The sequence below is a fragment of the Arvicanthis niloticus genome, chromosome 11, assembly GCF_011762505.2.
Source record: "Arvicanthis niloticus isolate mArvNil1 chromosome 11, mArvNil1.pat.X, whole genome shotgun sequence".
Classification (NCBI taxonomy): domain Eukaryota; kingdom Metazoa; phylum Chordata; class Mammalia; order Rodentia; family Muridae; genus Arvicanthis; species Arvicanthis niloticus.
This window is the reverse complement of record NC_047668.1, coordinates 65,335,641-65,352,904: the sequence shown is the minus strand read 5'-3', so window position 1 is coordinate 65,352,904 and position 17,264 is coordinate 65,335,641. Positions and strand designations below refer to the sequence as shown.

At 37.9% G+C, this 17,264-nt stretch overlaps 1 protein-coding gene across 12 annotated transcripts in view; it reads left to right on the top strand.

The window, feature by feature from the left end:
- Atl2 (atlastin GTPase 2) overlaps window positions 1-14,077 on the top strand; it is a 38,918-nt gene extending 24,841 nt beyond the window's left edge. For 5 of the 12 annotated variants that reach the window (XM_034514034.2, XM_076942319.1, XM_076942321.1 and 2 more), the window contains 10 exons: window positions 2,413-2,463; window positions 2,730-2,786; window positions 4,108-4,200; window positions 5,681-5,819; window positions 6,685-6,812; window positions 8,345-8,401; window positions 9,109-9,180; window positions 10,140-10,571; window positions 12,247-12,261; window positions 12,355-12,881. In XM_034514034.2, the coding sequence (XP_034369925.1) occupies window positions 2,413-2,463; window positions 2,730-2,786; window positions 4,108-4,200; window positions 5,681-5,819; window positions 6,685-6,812; window positions 8,345-8,401; window positions 9,109-9,180; window positions 10,140-10,571; window positions 12,247-12,261; window positions 12,355-12,462 (1,152 nt within the window). In that variant the 3' untranslated portion in view covers window positions 12,463-12,881. Of the gene's footprint in view, window positions 1-2,412; window positions 2,464-2,729; window positions 2,787-4,107; window positions 4,201-5,680; window positions 5,820-6,684; window positions 6,813-8,344; window positions 8,402-9,108; window positions 9,181-10,139; window positions 10,572-11,497; window positions 11,546-12,246; window positions 12,262-12,354 lie in introns of all 12 variants that reach the window. The other 7 variants (XM_034514035.2, XM_076942322.1, XM_076942320.1 and 4 more) reach the window with 3 other exon arrangements.
- Window positions 14,078-17,264: the final 3,187 nt, after the last annotated feature.

Genomic DNA, 17,264 nt, shown 5'->3' with positions numbered 1-17,264 from the left:
ACCAAGTTCTCTTTGCTTCAGATAGATCATCTCTCTGTAATCTGGGTGAGCGAGGTCAGCTGACATACATCGTTTTGTATTCCTTTCCTTTTTTGGGGGGATCATTTGTATGGATATCTCTCTGGCTCAAAAATTAATGCTGGGAAGATGGTCTCCTGGATCCTGCTGGTGATAATATATAAGAAGGATATTTGAAAACTCTCATACAGTAGAAACTGTCCATATCAGTGTAGTTCATAAGCAGTACTTGAGAATGTTTTGTGACTTGGTGATGATCTGTAATAATGTCAGAAACATGAGCAGTCTCATTTAGTTCCCTCTCTCCTCCTTCATCACCTGATTGGAAGAGGCCTGGCTATCACTGTGTACAGAGAGGAGTTCTTTGAGCCCACCTCTGTTCCAGGCCAAGGAGACCTGTCACTGTGCACCAAGAGAGGCTCTTGAGGACCCACAGAAGTCTTTATTTTTGTTGTTTTTTTCTATACAAAGTAGCATGACTATAGATCCTGAGAGGCGGCAGAGGCCATCCTTTTCTGTTTTGCACAGTTTAGCTCTTCTGCTTAGCTGATGTTACAGTTTGAGCTTGCCTCTCTTAAATTGCAGTGGAGGAGCTCTACCATAAACTTTGTTTGTTGCTATTTTGTTTATATAACTTCCTGATGGTAGGAGATTTGGTTTTGGACAGCTTATACCACTCAGACACTTTCTTATCTATAAACTGAGGGTTTTACTTATTCTACCTATCTCAAATACAGTTGTTGTGTATTGTAAGTGATGAAATCTAAATGAGATAATGCCTATAATAGTAATATATAATTAGTATATAGTTTCCATAGACTTGTTTTGTGAGGGATGGTAGTAGGGATTGATATGTGGTGTCATGGATGTCAGCAGTGTGCCACTGAGTACAGTCCCAGCCACAAAACAACTTTCTACAGACCTTGGAAGGGTGTTTCTTAAGTAAGTTGTGATTACCAGGCAGTAGTGCACTTCTGCAGCCTCAGCACTTGGGGAATTGAGTTAGGCTGATGAGCTCCAGAACAAGAGCTAGTTAGAGGCCATACAAGGATACGTCCATCGTCCATAGCAAGAGATGGAACAGTTTTTTTTTTTTTTGGGCTGGTAGACAGATGACACATTAATCTTGATTACATTCAACAGACTCTCAGGACTTACTGAGTCCGAGGCAGTATGCTGAGACCCAGTGATTTAAGATAATAGGGCCCCATCTCTCTTTCTAATAGTTTTTAATAGTTTAGGCCCACACAGATAAGAATAAATTGACTATGCTGTAGGCTTTTTATATTTTAGATACCTTTTTGGGGATTAATCAGTGACTAAGCATCCCCTTTTGGTGCTTATACTCCTGACCTCTCAAGTTTACTTAGATTGTCACCTGTTTGTTCTGTCTTTGGAGCAGCTGTGTTTACTGATTCTGTCATAGAGGTTGTATCTTAGGTGGCACTGTAGTTCCTTCTTTTGTAATGCTCTGTCATGAAAGGACTAGACCTGACAAACCTCTCCAAAGATCAGAGGACAACCATGATCAGTTGTGCTCTGTTTTGGAAAGCCTCCAGGACATTGTAAAAAGGGCAATAGTGCCACCTACTGCTGGGTTACTAGTTTCTAAGGGCAATAGTGCCACCTACTGCTTGGTTACTAGTTTCTGTGGCCTGATAAACGTTTCATGTTGCTTATGTTCATCAATTCAGGCAAAAAGACACCATGGCATGCGTGACAATGCATGCCAGTCATTGCAGGGCTCTGAAATGTTAGCACATGGGAGGGAGGCAGAGGCAGGAGAATTGTTGGAGTTTGAGGCCGGTCTGGACTAAGTAAGGAAAGCCTTTTTAAATATCCAGAACCAAACCAAACCAAACAAAACAAAAAGCCCAGAACCTACTGAGTGAACATATATCCTGTACCAAGAAGAAACATTTTCTAAACATTGCTCCTCACATTCTTCAGCTTACACAAGGAGAGTGAAACAACCTTTGCTTCTCCCTGGCCTAGAGTCACTGTGTAGTCCAGGGTGGCCTTTGACTCCATCCTACTCTTCTGTCCCTAACTCCTAAGTATTGGAATCTCCCTACCTCCTAAGTGTTGGAATCTCAGGAGTGCATCATCACACCTGGCTTCAGCTTGTCTTTTCTGGTCTTTTAAAAATGCCATGATATAATATGAAAGAGACTGAGAAATAGGAAAAGACAGTCCATAATGCACTTGGGCCATGAGTATGTATGCATTCTTGGATTTTATTGCTTTTCTTTTAATAAAAAAATGCATTCCATGTACTACTGGTTAATATAGTGACTGTGGTTATGACGAGGTCTAAAATAACATTTTTTACTAAAAGGGAATTTATACTCAATTAAAACACTAATAAAAACAAAATAAATTTTGTTTTAACAGGTATATAATTTGTCTCAGAATATTCAAGAAGATGATCTTCAACACCTTCAAGTATGTCTTAGAGAATATATGCCAAAGTATTAAAACTTAACTCCTTTTTATTGTAAGTTCATGATTAGAAGCCTGTAATGTATTGAATTTTGTATGGCTTTAAAGAAATGGCTGATTGGTTAACTAGAGGATATTTCTGATATACCTAGTATACTAGCCAGTGAAATGCCTGGCTAAAGACTGACATCTACTCTGATATAGACAGTTTTATAAATGACTCCTTTCAGTCTCCTTGGTGGCATTATCTTAACTAACTTGATTTATAGTTATTTACAGAGTATGGAAGACTTGCAATGGAAGAGATCTACCAGAAGCCATTTCAGGTAAGTAAGTGTTTTAGCACTTTAAAAATGTACCTGTGAGAAGCTTCAAGCCACAAGGACATTATAAACTCATTTGGTACCAGAATCAAAACAAACTCTTGGTGTATCATCATCAGCTTACTACTAGTTGAAGCCCAACAGTCAAAGACATGACTCTAAAAATTTGTTTGTAATACTTTTTCTTGGTGGAGGGCACTTCTCTTAATTGGATGTTTTTAATTCTAGAACTTAAGACAGTAGCAAATTGAAGACAGTGCGTCAGATTTATCTTAGAGATGATAAAGTTATGAAATGCCATATAGGCTTCCTTTTTTGTGATGTGTTACAAGTTGAAGTCAGTCCCCCTGCTACTCGTCACTTCATATAGACAGGTTCAGGTTTGCAAGCTGTTGCTCATGCTGTTCTCAGTCACAGTGAGTGGGAGGGAACAATCACTGTGCTTGCCTGTTGGTGCATGGAGTGCTTCCTGTGTGTTGGCTTCCTAGTGATTATGATATTAGTGGGCTTACATTAAGTTTGCCTCATTTTTATCTGACACATCTGTTTTAGGCAATCACTTTTATGAAACAATTGGGCAGATCATGGCTTCCTTTTGTATATGTGGGTAAAATATACTATATTTGGTTTATATCAGTTTTCCTAATCTAGGATTATTTATTCACTTAGGAGACATTTGCCAGTGTCTGTGATATTTTTGATTGTCAGAGTTTTGTGGGGTGGTTAATGCTATTGGCATGTAATGTAGAGGCCAGAAATACTTCTATAATTAATGCAAAAGGCAGCCATGTACAAGTAATTACCTAGTTCAAAATGTCAGTAGTGCTGAGAAATCAAATACTGTATGGATAAGACATTTGTAAGAATGGTCTCTTCAATATCAAAGCTATAACCAATGTTGAATTAGCCATCTAAAAGTGTAGTTGTTCTAGTTCTATAGGTTGATTTAAAATGATGATCCTCCATATACCTTTTGTTCATTTTTGGCTTTGGGTGTTATTATTCCGATAGCTCCTTCTGTGTAGTGACGTTTTCAAGCAGAGCTGAGCAGTTGGTGCCAAGTCTGAGCAGTTGCTTAAGTGGTGTTGACTGTAACCATGGAGAATGTACTCACCATTTGGTTACTGGAACCATTTTTATTTTTAAATTGCTGGTGCTGGGAATTGGACTCAGGACCCCAAGAATGACAGTCTCACATATTCTACCCACTGAGCTACTCATTACAGTCTTGATTAACATTGTTTATAAAAGGAGGAACTTTTCAGTAATCTTAGGATTTTGTAACAAGTGATTTGTATTGTTGTTTTTTTTTTTCTGTATGTAGACGTTAATGTTTTTGATTCGAGATTGGAGTTATCCTTATGAACATTCATATGGCTTGGAAGGTGGGAAGCAGTTCCTTGAAAAGAGACTGCAGGTAAGTAAGCCTCATTTCCTGGAGAGGAAAGCATATGCCTCAGGCTAGGCAACGGGTGGACTTCCTGGACTACCCTGGCATTACCAGTCACCGTCAGGGGAGTAAATGAATTGTCCTAGTATAATCAGATTATATCACTGTGTAAGTGATAGACTCTTGCTAAAGAAGATAGTCTTAAATAAACATAAAGGAACAATTGTTACTCTCAATGTTTACTGGGGGAACTACCCATCAGCAAATATGCAAAGACTGATGTTTTTGAAAGTGACTGTTGTTGTTATTATTCTGTTTGTTTGGGTGTGTGCATGTCACAGCATGTGTGTGTAGGTCAGAAGACAGCTTCCTGTAGTTGATTTTCTCCTCCTAACTTTACATGAATTCTGGATAATGAACTGAGGTCACCAGACTTGCTTGACAGCTAGTTTATGTGCTGAGCCATCTAGACCTTTTTAAAAGAACCAGATATATTCTCATTCATTGTGTATGCTTCACAAAGCATTCCTGGAAAATGGCCTCATGAACAAGGTCATGAGTCTTTATCCTTAAAGGCACTTTCCTGTGGGAATATGCAGGTATTTTCAGATTACATCTCCACATCCAGAAGGCTATGGAGAGAGATCCTTTTGTTATGTGCTGGGCTCAGGAGATTTTTGTCTTGAATGGTACATTTCATTTCTCAACCACATTCAAATACTTGGGGCATAGGACTTTCTTATCCTTAAAATGAGATTAATTCCTAGATTATTTGGAAGACATTTTCAGACTGAGGTAATTTATCAGGTTTACTTTTTTTTCTGGTTATTTAGAAGAAATCAACGTAACATATTAGTTATATAGCTGAAATCTGAGTTATGTACTTAAAAGATAAGATCTCAGAGTTATTACAGTGATGCATCCAGTCACATATTTTAAGTGTGTAGTCTAATGAGTTTGTAAAATGATCATAGATATAACTTGTGCCTTCTGTCATTTTTAGCACATTTTGTTTTTGTATTTTATTCAAAGAACAAAAAAGGATCACAGAGCTCCACCTGCCTCTGCCTTCCTAATGCTGGGATTAGAAGTTTGCATCACCATGTCCCTACACCAGAACTTTTTACTGGACTTCATAGTTTGCTCAGAGGCTGTCTTAATCTTAGGAGAATTAATGATCTGCTTTTTTTGTTTTTTGGCTTCTGTTTGTTTAGTATGATTTTGACGTAAGTGCTTTAAAGGTAAATTCTTTATTTGTTAGTTTCTAAGTCATAATCTCAACTTGTTATTCAGGTATCAGGTATTATAATTAGTTGTTTGTTTTGGAATTTCAGACAGCTTTCTCTAAGGAAAAAAATGCCTTTCAAGTTGATAAGAGTGACCAGAAATAAACTTTTAAGTAGTAGTAAATAAAACTGCCCTCTAGAGTAGTCTGAGTTTAGTGTGCATGTATATGGGTATGTATGTGTCCTTTTGTTTACAACTTTACTCTATTTTTTTCTTTTAGGTAAAACAGAACCAGCATGAAGAGCTACAGAATGTCAGGAAGCACATTCACAACTGCTTCTCCAATCTCGGCTGCTTCCTTTTACCACATCCTGGGCTTAAAGTTGCCACGAACCCCAGTTTTGACGGACGACTGAAAGGTGGGTATTCCATGCTTGCTGAGACTACTGGGTAGCAGTGGAAAGTTTGTTTTGTATTTTGTTTTTATTTTTGATATTATAAATGTAGTTACAACATTTTCTCTCTCCCTTTCCTCCCTCTAAGCCCTCCCATGTACCCCTCCTTGTTCTTTCAAATTCATGGTCTCTTTTTTTCATTAATTGTTCTGACATGCATATATGTATGTGCATATACATATCTGTTTCTAAATATAAATGCTCAGTTTGTATAATGTTACTCATGTATATGTTTCAGGGCTGACCAACAACTCCTTGGTTTGGTCCTCCTTGAGGAAGACTATTTTTCCCACTCAGCATTCCTTAGTTGCCTGTAAATGTTTCTTTAACTTTTTCATTTTAGTGACAACTGTGTGATAGTTGCGGTATTCTCCTGTGTTCATTTTAGCTTGCCTTTGGTTGCCACTCTTTAGCATACTGATTGACCATAGCATACTGAGTAACCATTTTATTTTATTTAAAAATTTTTAAAAGATTTATGTAAATAAGTGCTCTATCTGCATGTACCACTAGAAAAACAGCCTAACACCAGAATTTAATATAGTGCCCTGTATGATTGGCTTTTTAAACAAAGGTATTTTAGTTACTCTAGAATTTGTTTTGAAAGTTCTTCATCATTTGAGCTGAAAGACTGGTATGGACTGGGAGAAGTGGGATGGAAGAGTAATAGGGGTTTTCTTTCCTGTAGGTGACATGGCATATTTAGATGAACTTTTAAGAATTTTCACTAATAGAATCCACTTCACTGTGTGTTCTTCATGAGTTCATGTCATTGAGAATCTGTTTGTGTTTTTGGACTAATATGGTGGCTTAACTTCATGTCCATTAGATATCGATGAAGATTTTAAACGAGAGCTTCGAAATCTGGTTCCATTGCTGCTTGCTCCTGAAAATCTTGTTGAGAAAGAGATAAGTGGATCTAAAGTCACTTGTAGAGATCTTGTAGAGTATTTTAAGGTAGGTGAACTTTGAGCTAAATGGCTGTCTCAAAAAGAAACGTAGTTAACTTTTAACACATCTTTATGGACAAGAAATTTTCTTTTTGGAAAAAAAAATGTGTTTTTTTCTGCCCTGAATTCATTATCAACATTAAGAATACAGAAGGGTCAGTTGTTAAAAGTACTTGCACAATCATGAGGAACCAAATTTGCTTCCTAGATACCATATAACAAGCGGGTATCTCACATAGTTATGACTCGCTTTGAGAGGAAGGAGACAGTAGGGGTGGATAGGGCTTGTTGCTTCCCAGCTCACTGGGAAAATATGAGGCCCAAGTTTAGAGAAAGACCATGAATAAAAGGAATGTGGGAGCCTGAGAGGAGAACACATGACTCCTGTTCTCTGCATGGTAGCGTAGGGTGCACCCAGACATGCCTACATATAAACACTCAAAGATGGCCGTGCCTGCACATGGGACGTACACACACATAAAAAAACAGATAATCTTTTTAAAAGACATGGTGTCTTTTATTCAGTGACACTATTTGTTCTCAGAATATCCTTCCTTTTCTGCATCTCTGTTGTGAAGAGAGGAGTCATTCATCACATTGCAGCACAGCTCTGTCATTGTGAGTGATGCCTGGACTAGTTCTATAGCCCTGGTTCTCCCAGAGTCTTCCTGTAGAGGTCTGAGGACTAAAAAGAGTAGCTAGAAGTATCTGGTTTTTGAGTCTAGGTAAGTTACTTGAGGTTTTTTTTTTTTTTTTTTTTTTTTTTTCTGCTCCTTTTTTTTTAGCTTTTCCTTTTGGAACAAGTTGATGATACAGAGTTGTGTTAACTGCTAGATATAGGTGGGTGGGAGAGGACAGCTGAGAAGCTAATGGGCTCTGCTCCCCTGTTGGGTGCTCAGCACTTTGATGCAGTTGCTGTTGAATTATGAGCTAAGTTTGAGTCTGTAGAAAGTTGAAGGAAAATCTCCTGTTTGAATGCCATGAACTTGCCCTCCTTCCTCCTTTATTGTTTGAGGATCTCATTTTTGTTTATAACCTGTGCTGATTAAATCCACACTGTTTCCACGTTGCATCCTTTACCCCCTTGTCACTTGTTCCTTGAAACTTCATGTATGTTTTTAAAACTAGTCTTATGCTTTGACTACAAATTAGGATTTCTTTTGAGTTAAAATATTTAAAGTAAAATGATGATTTAACATGTTTTCTAACATCTATTTGAAACATTGAAAGTAGGAGAGAATTAAAGATTTCTTTTTATAAAATAGATGATATTTTACATATAAAACTTTTAAATGTGAAGTAAAATTTTAGATAAGTTGAAATTGTATTTAAAGAGTTTCTGTAGAGGATTTTATTTGGTTACATACCTATGTGTTATATTCAGGACAAGATTGATTTTGTTGTACTTAGAGTGTATGAGTTTTAAGGCCTAGAACTTCATTTTCATGCTATGAACTATTACATTTATTGATATTTCTTTGGGGGACATTGTATCAAATTGTATTGAACACCAATACAATGAATCGTCTGTCTTTTTAGGCATACATTAAAATATATCAAGGCGAGGAACTGCCACATCCAAAGTCTATGCTTCAGGTAAGAGTAAGACAGTGTGTTGGGGTGGAGAAGTAAAATCATGGCTTTAGAGGGATACAGTATAACACAAATGCTTTTTGTATAAGATGGCTTAATCTAGGCACCTCTGAACTAATGCTTGTGTGTTGAGTCTTTGATGAAGGGCTATTGCCTGAAATAAGGATGAGTCTCATTTGCTAGGAACGAGCTGCCTCTAGTACAGTTAGACTTTGCGTGTATGTTTTCTTTTGGGGGCATTGTTATTTTTATACATTTCCTGTATTCTAAAATTTACCACTTTGAGCAATTCCTCAGTTTTATAGTGGATTAATAGTAATTATATTAAAGCTTTGCAACAAAAGACAGTTTTGTGTGTTCGAAAATGACTTTTGTGTGAATCTGGTTGTTCATGCAAGGAATTCTTAATTCCCAGGATTCAGCACATTTTGGGATTACATGCGTTTATCTCTGTCCATTTCCTGAACATGGTGATATATTGTCTGCAAATCTGTCTCAGCATAAATCCCAATTAGACAGGGAGTCCTGTTAAGCCTGCATCATACCCTTAATACAGATACATTCTTCCAAAGGGAAGGAAAACTAGAGAGGGATTTTTTTTCTGTTTATTTCCGTAATTATTTGTTGTATATAATTTATTATGTTAGTAGGAATTTGTATTCATAAGGCATTTTTTTTTCACAGTAATGGTATATTTTCTTTTCTTTTAGGCAACAGCTGAGGCTAACAACCTTGCAGCAGTAGCAGGAGCACGAGATGTCTATTGTAAAAGTATGGAGCAGGTTTGTAGCTGATGTTTAAGCTTTATGCTGCGTAAGAGTAGAAGCTCTTTTACATTTAAAGTAATTGAACTAATTTGCACTCCTTACATATTGTCATGCTACATTATTCTGCTATTGTCTTTTTATGGTCTACATTATTCTGTTATTGTCTTTTTATGGTCTCTACTAGAATAAATTGTTAGCAAATACGTTACATGGCTAGCATCAGGGTATGTTTTCTGACTTTTAATTCAGAACTTTCAGCCTGGGATGGAAGTAGTAGTCGCTTGAGACCAATAGCAGTTTCTGTGCTAATGGGCTCATCTTTGAAGCACTGTTACAAGTTGTTTAGTCTGTTCTTTTGCTGGTAATCTATTGTGCTGCTTTTGTTTACTAGTGGGTAAAGAAAAGTCAGAGAGGGCAGTGTAATTACTGCATTTTCAGTTTTGGTGGTTTAGTCACATTTGGAAAATTACTTGATTGACAGGGTTTCAACTGAGGCAATGAAACACCATGAGGAAAAGCAAGTTGGGGAGGAAAGGGTTTATTTGGCTTATGCTTCCACATCACAGTTCATCACTGAAGGAAGTCAGGACAGGAACTCACAGAGGGCAGGAGCCAGGTGACAGGAGCTGATACAGAGGCTATGGAGGAGTGCTGCTTCCTGACCTGCTTTCCCCTGATTTACTCAGCCTGCTTTCTTATAGAACATAGGACCACCAGCCCAGGGATGACACCACCCACAATGGGCTGGACTCTCCCCATCAATCACTAAGAAAATGCCTTACAACCTGATGTTATGTCAAGTTGACATAAGACTAGCCAGCATAGCAGTTAATGTAATTACTTATGAGTTATGCTCAAGTTTAAAGTAGCCATGTTACGTAGTTTAATTTATAAGACATAAAACTTTGAGCAGGGAACACTTTTTAAGTATTACTTCTAGCATGTAATCTCTCATTGTAATTTGGCTTCTTCAGGTATGTGGTGGTGATAAGCCGTACATTGCACCTTCAGATTTGGAACGAAAACACCTGGATCTCAAGGAAGTGGCACTCAAACAGTTTCGTTCTGTGAAAAAAATGGGTGGAGATGAATTCTGCCGCCGTTATCAGGACCAGCTTGAAGCTGAAATCGAAGAAACCTATGCAAATTTTATAAAGCACAATGATGGCAAAAATATCTTCTATGCTGCTCGTACCCCTGCCACACTGTTTGCAGTCATGTTTGCTATGTACATCATCTCAGGACTGACTGGCTTCATTGGCCTAAACTCTATAGCTGTCTTATGCAACCTCGTCATGGGGCTAGCACTGACGTCCCTTTGTACTTGGGCATATGTTAAGTACTCTGGGGAGTTCAGAGAAATTGGAACAATGATTGATCAGATTGCTGAAACACTATGGGAACAGGTTAGTATCTATTTTTTTGATTTTTGCAGTGACTAATCTGACTTCTGTGTGATTTCCAGTTTCTACGTTCTTTGTACACCTACTTTTCCCTTTTTATATGAGGATAGGGGTTTGGTGTTTTTTGTTTTGTTTTTGTGGTGGTGGTGGTATTTTGGTCTTTTTTTAATGTAAAATCTAATTTAGTTAAAGGTTTGTTTCCCTTTGTTCATAATTATAGTTTACTTTGATTAGCTTTAATCTGCAATATCTTTGGTTGATCCTTACTTAAAAGCCTGATTGATGATTATGCCAGTGAGCAGTACTAGATTAACTAATAATATTTTTCTTTGAGCAAAGAAAATACTGTGAATGAGCAAATTTTAAAGGTAAGAAAAAAAAAATTTCAAGTACAGTAAGTGCTTTGGGAAGGAAAATGGGATTTTTTTTTTCTAACCAATATTAACAAACAAGGAAGGGAAATATATTAGGTCTTTATGTCTTCTGTGAGGAGGGTGGCAGTTTATTACAGTACTCTAAGGAATAATCCCACAGAGATTTCTTTCCAAAGAAAGTTTAACAGCTGACCCATGGAAACAGAACAGAGCAGAGCAGCACAGACAGAAGAAGCATCAGCTATAATCTCATGTTAAGCCAGAGTCCTAGGCCAGGCTGAGACCTCTGGCTCAGCTGTTATCTATCACAGAAAGCTGGTGCTTATATTTCCACCTGGATTGTTCGAGTATAGACATTCTCTTGTGGTTGTTGTTAAAATGATTCTCATTGAGTGCCCAGACATCATCTCACACGAATTAACAGAATGAAAGCTGTAATTATTACAGATGAGCAGTGGCAGAAGCCTGGCCCTGGCCCATGTCACTTCTGGGTCAGCGAGGCAAGGCCTTATTAGAGGTCCAGATACGCAGGTGTATGTTTGTTTTGGTTTTCAGTTCAAAGACCGAAGGAGTCAACGATTTTCTCTGAAGAAAATTGATTAGGTATTATAACAACATCATTATGACTATATAAACCAGTGCTTCTCAACCTTCTAAACTTTGGCCCTTGAATACAGTTCCTCATGTTGTGGAGCCCTCCAACCATAACATTATTTTTGTTGCTCCTTCATAACTAATTTTGCTACTGTTATGAATCATAATATAAATATTTGGGATGGGTAGAGGGTTGCCAAAGGGGTTGAGTCACAGGTGGAGAATCACTGGTACAAACCAAGCTACTGTATTAACTTGGACTCTCTCTTTTTAAAGTACTCTTGTGTTTAAGATCGCCTTTGGAGTTTGTGTTTGGACATTTTGTCAAGGTCAAATTTTTGTCTCAAAATCATTCTTACTGCTGACTTTTGATATTTTCTAATAGAAAAATAGATTAAGAATCATTACCACATCACTGCTTTAAAAATGATATACTTTAAATTTTTGAATCAATATTATTCTCCCACCTTGATTTTAATAATTATACAGTATCTTTCAAAATGATTTCTGTTAGTATTGATTCTAAGACTTTTGAGGTGCCATTATTATAGAAGAGTTTCACAGGAGAGTCTCAGCTGTGTAAAGTTATTTTCAATGTAGTATAGTGAGGTAAGAGCCCCAAGTCACGACCTCTTGTCAGAGAAGACTTGTGCTGTGTTCAGCTAGTCTGGTCTAAAATTTCTTTGCATTTCTCTTTTCCTTTGCTTCAGAGGAGTCCCAGGAAGGTGAGAAACTACCAAGTCTGAAATTCTTGTAGTCTTTAACTCTAGCTCCAAGGCATCTGAGCCCCTGTCCTAACACATCACTCCGTGTTTTAGGTGTTTTCCAAACTGTTTGAAGTCACTAGACGTCGAATGGTCCACCGTGCTCTCTCGTCAGCACAGCGACAGAGACTGTCATCCAACAATAACAAGAAGAGAAATTAGACAGTATTTTTAACTTTTTTCTCTATCTGAAGTGTTCACACTTATACATGTAGGACAATAAGCAGGACCGTCTGGGCCGGTCTGCTAATGCTGTATACATACCAGATTTGATGCTGCACATAGGGTATGGATTGCACATCCGTCTCATAGGATTTGTAAATGGTTTGAATAAGAGGAAAGTAATTTTTGTTGCATTATAAAATGTCTTAACTGTGTTGTTTATAGCATCATAACTTTTTCTTTCTTTTTCTTTTTTTGGGAGAAGCATCTTTTTATTTCTCACATTCCTGATTATTTTTGTCATTGATTTAAATTGAATTTTTTATATCTGCTTTTATATGTACTCTTTTTTTACCTCATGTTTTTATTTGTTTTGCACATTTCTCATACCACAGGTATTGAAGCCCCTGGGTGATAATTTGATGGAGGAAAACATAAGGCAGTCTGTAACAAACTCTATCAAAGCAGGCCTGACTGACCAGGTGTCTCATCATGCCCGATTAAAGACAGACTGACAGTTCATCTCCTCCTGGACTCCACTCTCCCTTGTTCATGCTTGCTGTACAATGAGAACTCAGATAAAATAAACCAAAGTTTACAATCAACTGTAGAAGTAGTTTAGTGTCACTGGCTTCACAGATGGCTGCCACAGAGTGTGAACATTGTGTGTTGGTTTCAGCCTTCTCTCGATGTCTCCTTAGATGGGCGATCAGCTCAGGAGCACTAGTTTATCATGCACACTGTGCCAGGTTTAATTCTTTTCTTTCTTTTTACCGAATTTAATGTTAGTGAAATTTGTCTTATGTAAAAGGATATTTCAGGGAAATATTTTAAGAAATCTATTTAGAGTCTCTTTAATATAGCGTCCCATTGAAATTTTAATTTTTAGAGAATTTATGAATCACTGTATCAAGAATCAGATCGGAATGACAATGAAGCCTTTATTGAGCCACTACATTAAAAGTGTATATTGCTTTACTGCCTTCAATGCCAGTATTACATAAATGCATGTATCAGAAACTTCACAGAAATCACATGACAACTCTTGTAGCTGAGAAGGTAATTCTGAGGTGTACATTTGTCTTGCCTTTTTAAATTTGTAAACCTGCCCTGAAAGGAGATGCATTATCTGGGAAACTGAACTGTCTTTTTGCAGTTTAGCCTTCATGTACATAAAATATGCCATTAATTTTATTGGGGGAGAAATTCCATCCAAAAATGTTGCCTACAGCTATGAGTTAAGAGTGTCTGTACAGTGTGTAGCTTTTATTTTCTAAAAATTACAGGTAGGGCATGTATATGAATTATAAATATATAAATACAATTTTGTATTAAAAGTTTTGTAGTTTATGGCAAAATCTGGTTCTGTGGTAGGCTAATAAGTACAGTCCTGTGAAAGGAATGTTTGTGGCTCATGTCAGTGTGTGAATGCATAGACAATTTGAAGTTTTGATATATTTGTGATATTTATCTTCCTTGAGCACTGCAATCTCACCCCCAAGAGAATTCAATGGGAATGTTTTATTGTGACTTGTCCTCTGTTGCATTTTAAAGTTATTTCCTGTAATTTATTTTCAGTACATAATTAAAAATTTGTTGTATATATAAAATGAAAGTTGTGATTCTTTTTTAAGGAATTTCTTCAAGTGTGTATCTCACCATATAACTCGTATTTGTTCATGCTGAGAAGAGTGTGGGTTAGGGAGTACCCAGTTAGAGCTCAAGGTATTGTACTTTAAAGCTGAGCGTGTAGAATTATTTTTCTGTGTCTGTATATGTAAGGGGTATTTTTGTGATAGGCTATCTGGGGATTTATTAATTTTAATCTTCTCTCCATTTCTACCCCACCCTCCTGTGTGTGTGTGTGTGTGTGTGTGTGTGTGTGTGTATGTGTGTGTATGAGAGAGACAGAGAGAGAGAGAGAGAGAGAGAGAGAGAGAGAATTAGAATGAATGAATATATTTTTGGGTGTTATATGTGAAGCTACCCTTTTTTTCAGTGCTTATAACCTCCTTTACAGAGATCTATTAAATCACTCCTGTGTGGTGTTTAAGAGAATTCAGATGGTGAGTTGCATGCATGAAAGGTCTGAGTTTGATTGGTTGGCGTAGCTTCCCTTCCACTCCAACCCAGTCCTGCTTTATATGGATTGTATTTTTCATCTGTAGTAAACAGCTGCCTTCTCATCTGTTCCTATCCAGAAAGAATCCATCCAAAAGTCTATTTATTTCTCTGACCACATTGTTTTATGAATGCTGTAAATTGTTTTTATGAATGAAAAATAAAAAGTTTGTTGTATACTAGCAATTGTTCTGAAATTAAAAACTTACACAGTTTAACACCCCTACTTTTTTTTCCTTTTTTTTTTAAAGTAAATTCTAGACCATTTGATTGGCACTATCATATTTCTTGCTTAAAAAACGGTGTTTTTCCGATAAAATTCTCTTCAGGACTCCAACACAGTACTGTAATTTCATCTGGAAGGCCCTGACCATTGTTAAGCTAGAGGCAGTGCAAATAAAAACATCAGAACGGGTCAAGGACAAACACTGAAATAACGCTTTGGTATAGGTGCGTTTCCTGTGCTGCACTTTTGGGTAGTAGTACAAAGTAGTTTTTTCTTTCTTTTAAAGGTGAAGGTTTTTCTCAGTGACAGAATTTATCTTTTGAGACACATCTTCTGTGAAAGGAACAACCTTGGGGCTCAGCTAGTGAGTCTGTCTTTTTTTTTTTTTTTTATGAATATAGATTGCTAGTCATCTTTGCATCTATAAAACAAAATTAAATAGTGCTGTTTCACTTTTGAGGCTTTTGTTTTCTTTTTAAAGAAAAGGTTTTTAATTATGTATTTGTGTATCTGTATGTGGGTGTGTGCACCTGACTGCAGTTGTGTACGGAGGCCAGAAGAGGACATCTGATACCTTTGAACTGGAGCAGTTGTGAGCTGCCCAGTGTGGGTGCTGGGAACAGAACTTGGATTCTCTGGAAGAGCAGCAAGTGCTCTTAACCACAGCTTCTTCTTTTTTTTTTTCTTTTTTTTTCTTTTTCACAGCTTCTATTTTTAAACACTGTGCTGGGGCTTTATTTTGCTTGTGGAACCAAACCAAGCAGGCAATAGAGACTTCTGGCACGAGTGCTTGTTTTAGTTACATTCTTCATTATGGGCTTTTAGAAGTTTAGTTTTGGCTTAGTTAAGGACCTTTCAAGACACACCTTTAGAGTGTGTGGGGTGTTTGATCTTGGTTCCTGTACAAATACCTATCATGGGGCAGGGAGGTGGCTTAGTGCTTGCAGTATAAGCTTGAGAAGTAGAGTTTGGATCCTCAGAACCTATCAAAAGCTGGAATCCCAGGGCTCCAATGACAAGATGGGGGAGGGGAGCAGAGGTTGGTGAATGCCTGGAAGTCAAGGCCAGATAGCCTGCCATATGTAATAGTATATAACAGACTGCCTCAAGGTAGAAGGGAGGACCCATACCTGAAGTTGCCATCTTTTTTTTTTTTTGGTTTTTTGAGACAGGGTTTCTCTGTGTAGCCCTGGCTGTCCTGGCACTCACTCTGTAGACCAGGCTGGCCTCGAACTCAGAAATCCGCCTGCCTCTGCCTCCCAAGTGCTGGGATTAAAGGCGTGCGCCACCACTGCCGGCTGAAGTTGCCATCTTGACTGCTACACACCAGGGCCTGCATGGCAGCATTCACACATGGAAGTGTACACACACACACACACACACACACACACACACTGCACACATCATTTTTCTCCCCCTCTTCCAAGTGGACTTCTAGACAACAAATTTGGCGTTTTAGCCAGTAAGTAATAAACAAGACATTTTGATTAGCTGCTTAGGGTAGTGACTAATGGTGTGCATCTATTGCACACTTAAGCTTTGGCTTAAAAAATGCACAGTCTGAGTTCTTTCCTGCTAACCCAAATGAGTGTATGTGTGCCTACTGATGATTTTCCATTCGGGGACGATGAAAATCATCTTGGAGAGTTGGCAGGTGTGTTCTGCTGCCATCTTTGTTTCCCCTTGGCTATAGCTTGTAAATCAAATTACTGTCTTGCTTGGATTCTGTCTTCAGCCTCTGTCTGTAACTGATGACTTCCAGGGAATTCTTCAAATGTTAACTTGTAGTCAAAGCCAAACTGGAGCTTCCTGAAGCAGCACAGAATTGCTGCCTTATCAACTAGGCAGATACTGGGTCCTAGGAACTTCTTTGAATACATATTTTGCTGGATTTAGGCAGAGAATTATACTGTCCTTAACATACTGCAGCAAAATATCTATGTTCTTATCTGCAGTGTGACTTCAGGAGCTCCTCAGTCACAGATCTAGATCAGAAGTCACCAAAGACATGTCTAAAAAGGGTTTGGAGAAGGGGTAACATATTACTATCCCAATAAAACATTTCCACAAGGCTTATGAAGTTAAGGGGGAATCCATCAAAAAAAAGTTTCTGCAGGGCGTGGTGCCACACACCTTTAATCTTAAAGCTCTGGAGGCACAGGCAGAGGCAGGAGGATCTCAGTACTAGGACAGTATTCCAGGCTTAAAGCAGGAAAATAGAAAATTCAAGGCAAGCCCGCGCTACATAGTGGCTTCCTGTCTCAAAAACAGAAGGAAAAAAATGTGTGAATCAGGATGAAGGTTGAGATACAAGGCTGTTAATTAACAGCCTTGGGTTAGATATATGCTGCTGGGCTACATTCCCAAAGGTTTTGTCAATACCAAAGCAAAGTGCGTGTGCGTGTGTGTGTGTGTGTGTGTGTGTGTGTGTGTGTGTGTGTGTGTGTGTGTGTGT